The sequence below is a fragment of the Gracilinanus agilis genome, chromosome 5 (assembly GCF_016433145.1).
Source record: "Gracilinanus agilis isolate LMUSP501 chromosome 5, AgileGrace, whole genome shotgun sequence".
NCBI classification, from domain to species: Eukaryota; Metazoa; Chordata; class Mammalia; order Didelphimorphia; family Didelphidae; genus Gracilinanus; species Gracilinanus agilis.
The window spans coordinates 204,031,233-204,039,135 of NC_058134.1; the positions used below are offsets into that span (position 1 = coordinate 204,031,233).

Sequence of the window (7,903 nt, forward strand, 5' to 3'; positions counted from 1 at the left end):
ACCTGGGGAAGAAACAATTCTTCTAAGATCCATTCCCCATCAGATACACGTTCCTATCTATGAATCCAAGGCACCAGCTTATTCCAAGGTTTGCCTCTGCAGCTGATGGTCAGTTCTTTGGAAATAGGAGTTAAACATCTTGTGGAAACTGTTATTCATACTCCTTTGCCCAATCACAGGGGTTATAAGGAAAAAAATAAAATCATGTCACAAATAGCCAAGAAGTTCTAGGTCCAGATTAAACCTATATCTTAGGGTTTAGAAGAGTTGCAGGTTCATAATGTCTTGGGAGATGTCACTTTGTTTTTATTTCACAATTTTCCTTGCTATTAAGAAGTATTATGTTGCTTATTGAGTCTATATGAAGACTAAAAAACATCTTCCTACTGTAACCATGTATGTGTGTTCCTATTCATTCTTAAAAGTCCAATCCAAACCTCTCTAGGTCCCCCAAGTATGTGATGTAGCATAGGGAGTTATCTTGCTCACTGTACTACCAAATTTGATTCTATAGTTGTCTGAATTGTCAGATTTCAAAATATTAGAGAAAGGATGTCTAAAGGGGGCAGCTGGGTAGCTCAGTGGATTGAGAGCCAGGCCTAGAGATGGGAGGTCCTAGGTTCAAATCTGACCTCAGACACTTCCCAGCTGTGTGACCCTGGGCAAGTCACTTGACCCCCATTGCCCACCCTTACCACTCTTCTGCCTTGGAGCCAATACACAATATTGATTCCAAGACTGAAGGTAGGGGTTTATAATTTTAAAAAGAAAGGATGTCTAGAGAAGACATAGATCTATGCAAAATGGAAAAAAATTTAGCATTTGGAGTTAAGAAGTAATTTGAATCCTCCTTTTACTGGGCAAATCATTTCCTTTCTCTGGGTTTTAGTGTCCATATAGGAGAAATGGTGGGATTGGACGAAATGATTCCCCAAATGCCGTCTAACTCATCTGGGTCTTTTTCCCACTTATTTAGTGGCTGCTGCACATTAGGCGCTTGAGCTTGCAGGTGAATGGGCAAATTGGCGTTTCAGGGCAGGAGCTTAAATCTCCAAGAAAAGTGGAGGTGAGAAAGGGAAGGTTTTTACCCACATTAATGGGGCAGATCTCTATGGAATAAAGCCTTCTTTCAAGGTCTTCCTTCATGAGTAAGTCAACTCAAATGCCTCTTACGGAAACAAAGGTTCCCCTGCTGCTTGGAAGCTGATCTCCACTGAGCATTTTCTTGAAGACTCCACGGAGTGAATGGGCACACTACCAAGAAGTTCTTATGTTTTGTTCTGCTGGGTTTGGGTTTGGGGCTTTGGATAAGACGAAGCAGCTGATTTCCTATTGCTCTTTCAACTTCAAGATCATCTAGGTGGGTCTTCTCTGCAAACCTTCGGGGGCAAGAGACATTTTGGACAAAAGAAGCACTTTACTTCAGTCCAACTCACTTTCATCCATTTTTATTCAGTGCCCTCTAGACATGTAGAACTATGCTAGGCACTAGGAGACAGGTCCAGTTCCAGAAAAACCAGTGCCCATACAGATAACTTTCACTGGCTACTTAACATCTGTTTAAGGGGGAGAAACTAACCACAAAACAAAGTCCTTATCCAAAAGCAACAGAAACCCTCTAAGTGAGATATATAGATATAAATACAAATATATATATGCATATATCTGCACATATATACATACTTACATACCACTCTGCATTAATGTCTAGGTATACCCACTTGATTGTATATGCATGCATATACAGGCATATGTGGATATAGAAATGAATATATATTTGCACACACACACATACACGCACACACATACACACACACACACACACACACACACACACACACACACACACACACACCACACAGATAGACAGATAATCTTGGTTAAGCTATCAAAGACACTATGTCTCCGTGTTTTAATGTAAACAGTCTGCTCTAATTGCCTGCAGCATGCAAAACTTGGAAGATCCAGAGATTCACAGTTAAGGAATACAATTGGTACGCATGTGTCCTTTTCCATCCTTGGGTGGTTTTGTTGGAGCACCAGAGCCTCTTTGCCTAGATGGCCTTTAGGTTGGACTTTCAGAGCCGGGCTAGGGGTTCTTTTGAATCTCCAACCTAGAGCAAGGCCTGCTGGGAACCTCTTGAGGTGACCAAACTTCTGGGCCGAGTTAACACTCTGAAGTCCCCGTGTGTGTGTAGTCCTGCAAACAGTTTTCCTTGGTGGGCAAATGCAGCAGATCGAGATGAGACAGTGCTTCTTTTTTTGCTTTCTTCAAGTTTCTTTGTGTGCTAACGCATTTTGTAGTCATTAGAAACAGATGTTTCACACAGCTGTCCCTTAAAGTCCAAGTCCACTGTGAAATCAAGGTCCCGCTGCCAAGAGAAGAGATGAAGGGTCAATCGACTTCCTGCCCTTCCTCTGGACAGAACTTGTCAAGCCCCTCCTACACAGGGAGGCATTTCTCTTACTCTTGCAACTTTCTACCAAAGACAAACCATGGCCAGCACCCTATTCCAATGGCTTGCCATCCTTGCAGGAGGTTCTTTTGAAATCTTTGAATTAAGTCTCTGTTCGAATGCAAATCTTGTTGGGAAATAATATGGCAGGCCAAAGAGCCCTGGTCTTGGATACGAGATTTCCTGACTGATAGTCTTCAATCTTCAACTGCCTATTGGACACCTTGAACTAGGTATTTTGCCAATATCTTACATTCAACATGTCCAAAACTGGACTCGTTATTTTCTCCTCCCAAATTCCCTTCTCTTCCAACCTTTCCTACTATTATTAAGGGTACATCTTCCCAGTCACCCAGGATCATCTATGTGCCTGTGTATATTCCGGAATTCCTTACTCTCTCTCACTCTTTCTTAGCCAATCTCTCTGGTAGTACCACCATCTTAGTGCTGGCTCTCATCACCTTATGCTTGGCTTAGTACTGTAATAGCCTGCTGGGTAAACCCATTCCTTTACTTCCATCAAGCTATATTCAAAAGGAACTTCTGGATCCCTTCCCTCCCTCCTTTGAGTGTGCTCAAGTTACTTAAAAACTCCTGCTGGTGATGTACACTCTGCAATGAAGCCATATTTGGGAATAATTTGTTACAATCCCTTTTTTTTTAAACCCTTACCTTCCATCTTAGAATCCATAGTTCCAAGGAAAAGAGCAGTAAGGGCTAGGCAGTGGGGGTTAAGTGACTTGCCCAGGGTCACACAGCTAGGAAGTTTCTGAGGCTAGATTTAAACCCAGGACTTTCCATCTCCAGGCCTGACTCTCTATCCATTGAGGTACCTACCTTCCCTTGAAATCTCTCTTAAGGAGCTTTTTAAGCTTCCCTTTTCCTCCCTCAAACTCCAGATCAAATAGTATCTCTTATATGTTGTTCACCCTTGTACTCACCACATTTTTTGCATTTGGTTTCATGGAAATGGTCCCATAGATCTCTTCACCCCTCCTGACAGTGAGATAATCTTCTAAGTAGAAAACTGTCTGCTTCCAGTGGGTATAAGGAGCATCAGGGGCTATAGAATAAACAGGAGAAACAAAAATGAAGGACAAAAGAAAGGGACTTGAGAGAAAGACAGAGAGAGAGACACACACACACATACAGATCTAGAAGAGTTTTAGCCCAATCTTAGCTCTTCTTGAACATATTGTGGCCCTTAAGACCTTCTTACTAATATTCTCCTTTATTCAAAGCCCCTATTCGGACATCTCAGTCAGCTCTGCCCACTACTAGCAATGCCTTATGCTAAAAAATTCCCTCTTTCCTTCCTTTCTCTTCTCTTACTTATAGAACTCTTAATTCCCTTCTCTTGAGGCATCTCACTAGGAAAGCAATCAGATTAAATTTATTCCCATTGAATTATGAAATGGTTGGTAGTCAGTCCTACCCACACATACTTAAAAAAAAACAAACAACCTCTTAGTTGTTTTTAGAATCTTAGAATCCACACAAATATCAGTTCCAAGGCAGCAGAGCAATAAGGTCTAGGCAATGGGGGGTAAGTGACTGGCCCAGGGTCATACTGCTAGTAAGTTTCTGAGATCAAATTTGAACCCAGGACCTCCCCATCTCTAGCCCTGATTCTCAATCCACTGAACCACCTTACTCTCCCTCCCCCACCCCACCCCCACAACCTTTTTAAAATTTTCTTGTGTCTGGTTAGCCGAAAAGAATATCATTGATGGAATTTTAATTGAAATGAAAAAGAGAAATGGAGAATTTCAGAGAGCATCTAGGACAGGGTTAGGAGTAAGAGACTCTTTGTATATTCCCTTAAATTACTGTAAAAGCCACTGGTTAAATTCACTTTTGAGTAAGGTTGGTCTTAATTTAATCCCTCAAAACCACCTAGTGTGATGTTCCTATATCCTGGAAAGGACATTGGATCAGGAGACCTAGATTCAAATTTCACTGTCCTTATACTGTCGAAAGAATGTTAGATTTGAAATGAGAATATCTAAATTCTAGCTTTGCCACTTACTGCCTATGTGACCCCATGATTGTTACTTAAACTGCCCCTGTGCTCAATGGCCTGAGGTACTCAGATTAGCAGATAGCTGAAAAAATAGCAGTTAGGAGAATGTGATTCAATTTCCTCATTTACATCATAATAAGGGAATTGGAGGAGGCCAACTTGGAGTGCCTCTAAATCAGAGGCTCTTTTTAAAAAACCTTACCTTCCATCTTAGAATTGATAGAATATATTGTCTCTATGGCAAAAGAACAGTAAGGGCTAGGCTATGAGGGTTAAGTGAATTGCCCAGGGTCACATTGCTAAGAAGTATCTGAAACCAGATTTGATCTAGGACCTTCTAGCTCCTGGACTGGCTCTCGATCTACCAAGACACCTCGCTGCCTCAGAGGTTTTTAATCTGGTGTCTATGAACTTAGAATTTTAGAAATATATTTTGACCATTTTATTTCCATATAACCAATTTTTTTGTAATCACAGATTCTATCTAATGCTTTAAAAATAATGTTCTGCTATGCCCAAAGAGCTCTAAAAGACTGCCTGCCCTTTGGTCCAGCCATAGCATTGCTGGGTTTGTACCCCAAAGAGATCATAGATAAAAAGACTTGTACAAAAATATTTATAGCCGTGCTTTTTGTGGTGGCAAAAAACTGGAAAACGAGGGTATGCCCTTTAATTGGGGGATGGCCGAACAAATTGTGTTATATGCTGGTGATGGAATACTATTGTGCTCAAAGGAATAATAAACTGGAGGAGTTCCATGTGAATTGGAAAGACTTCCAGGAATTGATGCAGAGTGAAAGGAGCAGAGCCAGAAGAACATTGTACACAGAGATTGATATACTATGGTAAAATTGAATGTAATGGACTTCTTTACTAGCAGCAATGCAATGACCCAGGACAATTCTGAGGAATCTATGGAAAAGAACGCTACCCACATTCAGAGGAAGAACTGTGGGAGTAGAAACATAGAAGAAAAACAACTGCTTGAACACATGGGTTGAGGTGGGCAAGATTGGGGATGTAGACTAGAAATGACCACACCAATGCAACTATCAATAATATGTAAATAAGTCTTGATTGATGACACATGCTAAAACCAGTGGAAATGCATGTTGGCTATGGGGGTGTGTGTGAAGGGGAAAGTAAAAACATGAATCATGTAACCATGGAAAATTTTTCTAAAAACAACAACAACAACATAAATAAATGAATGAATGAATGAATGAAACAACAACAACAACAAAAAACCAATGTTCTGAGAAGGGATTCATAAGCTTTAACATACCACTGAAGGGTTCTTCAACACAGAAAAAGTTGAGAACCCCTGTTCTAAGATCTCTTCTAGTTGGAAATTTTGCACTCAATGAATGATGGCAAGAGCTTTTAGGAGAACAAAAAAGAGATTAGACTAAATTTTCTAGGACTAGCCCTCCCAAATATAACTAGCCTGGACTAGTCAGACTCATGGCCAGCCCTACTCCTGGCCTTTCTTTCCAGCCTCTATCTTTTCTGACAATGTGAGAGAAAGATAGATTTTCATTTCCACTCTCAAAACCCAACTCTGGCTCATAGTGTATTTTATTCCACATCACATACTGATGACATTACCAATTTGACAAGTCGATTGGAGCTCTTTGTGTCTATTGTCTCACTGGGATCAGACATCTGTTAACAAGCTTGCCTTTTCATAGACCCACCTACATCAACATCATGTAGGGATTTGACTTAGTTCCTTGCACAAATGAATGCTAAACTCCACAAGAACTTAATTTTCAGGACTATTTTGGAGTTCAGACCTTCTAGTCAAGACTTCCTTATAATTCCTTTATTTCATTACAATAATGGATTTAATAATCAATCAATAAATCAAATAATCCATATGTACTGTATGCTGTGGTAGGGAGGTTCTGGTATAATATACACAATGATAAAAGATACCCTCCCTGTCCTCAAGAAGGTTAGATAGATACCTAAATATCCCTATTACTGGTTTCTCTACTTAAACAATTCCTCTTTCATAAGTATGCTTATTTCCTTTACTGAGAAGATCTTAGCTGATGTGATGCAAAAGTCAAATAAAATCATCCCATAGTAGGTATTCAACTGGTGATGAGCCTTTTTAACATTTCATTAGGTCAGCCTTCAGACAACCAAACACAAAATCCTGGGCTTGTTCTTGAAATCTGGTCAATTCTGCAGAAGCTAGCAAAGGATGAGTTCTGTGATCACCTTCCCACCATGCTGACGCACTGGAGGAAGAACTTAATGGAAGTACAGAGATGAGAACAGAGCATATGTAAAAGAGCATTGTGCAACTCTGTCAAGTCCATTGAGGTTGCCCTCCTTCCTGGGTAGATCAAGGAAGGCTTCATGGATGAAGATGCACATACTGTAAATAATTAATAAATAAATAAACCATGGCATTACTAGCCATGGCATAGTAGTCACAGCACTGAATTCAGAGTAGAAGGCTTGAGAGTCATACCCCAAATTTACTACTTTCTATCACTATGACTGTCAACAAGTCATTGAACTACTCTGGAAAACAACAGAAACAGAATTTGCTCATTCAAAGGGATCTCAGGAGCCTTCACATGCACTCTGTTGAGTTACTACACTTATTCAGTTTTTTTAAGTTGAGTCAGACTTAATTCAAATGAATCAAGGCTTCAAATTCAGGTCTTTTAACTTCAATTTCAGCACTTTTTCTACTGCAACATATCATATTGCAATCTCTTGCTTTTACAGAGGATTGTCTGAATAGTGACCATCATCCATCTTCCACTTGTTACATTTCACTAGTTAATGAAGTCATGCTGATTCATATATTTTTTTCCTGTTGAAATCCCATTTGGGGTTTTCTTGCCAAAGATACTGGAGTGGTTTGCCATTTCCTTCTCAAGTTCATTTTACAGATGAGAAAACAAAGGTAAACAAAGTAAAGTGACTTGCCCAAGGACACATCATTACTGTTTGAGGCCAGATTTGAATTCAGGAAAACTCATCTTCCTGATTTCAGGTCATTTCCTGACTCCCTAATTCACATTAGTGGGAGCTATATGTCCTAGTGGATAAAATATTAGATGGTAATCAAGACCTGTGTTCACATCCAAATTCAAATGCCTAATAGTTGTATGACCCTAGGAAAGTCACAGAACATTTCTCTGCCTCCATCTCAAGGCAGCCCATTCCATTTTGGATACCTTTAATTTCAAGACATTTTTCTTGCTATCTTACCCAAAGCTGGCCTTTTTGCAATTTCTACATTGTTCTCTGCTCCTGCTTTCTAAAGCCAAATAGCACAAATCTAATCCCTCCCTCATATGATAGCCTTTCACATCCTTTAATGTAGTTATTATATTCCCCCTGAATCCTCTCTTTTCCAGGTTAGGAGGATATATATATATATATATATATATATATA

General features: G+C 39.9%; 1 protein-coding gene across 1 annotated transcript in view; it reads right to left on the reverse strand.

Moving 5' to 3' along the window:
- Nucleotides 1–2,288: 2,288 nt before the first annotated feature.
- PRMT8 (protein arginine methyltransferase 8) overlaps nucleotides 2,289–7,903 on the reverse strand; it is a 161,583-nt gene continuing 155,968 nt past the window's right edge. The window contains exons 8-10 of the mRNA XM_044679091.1: nucleotides 5,765–5,859; nucleotides 3,398–3,519; nucleotides 2,289–2,372 (exon numbers count right to left, since the gene is read on the reverse strand). Coding sequence (XP_044535026.1) covers nucleotides 2,289–2,372; nucleotides 3,398–3,519; nucleotides 5,765–5,859 — 301 coding nt within the window. The remainder of the gene's footprint in view (nucleotides 2,373–3,397; nucleotides 3,520–5,764; nucleotides 5,860–7,903) is intronic.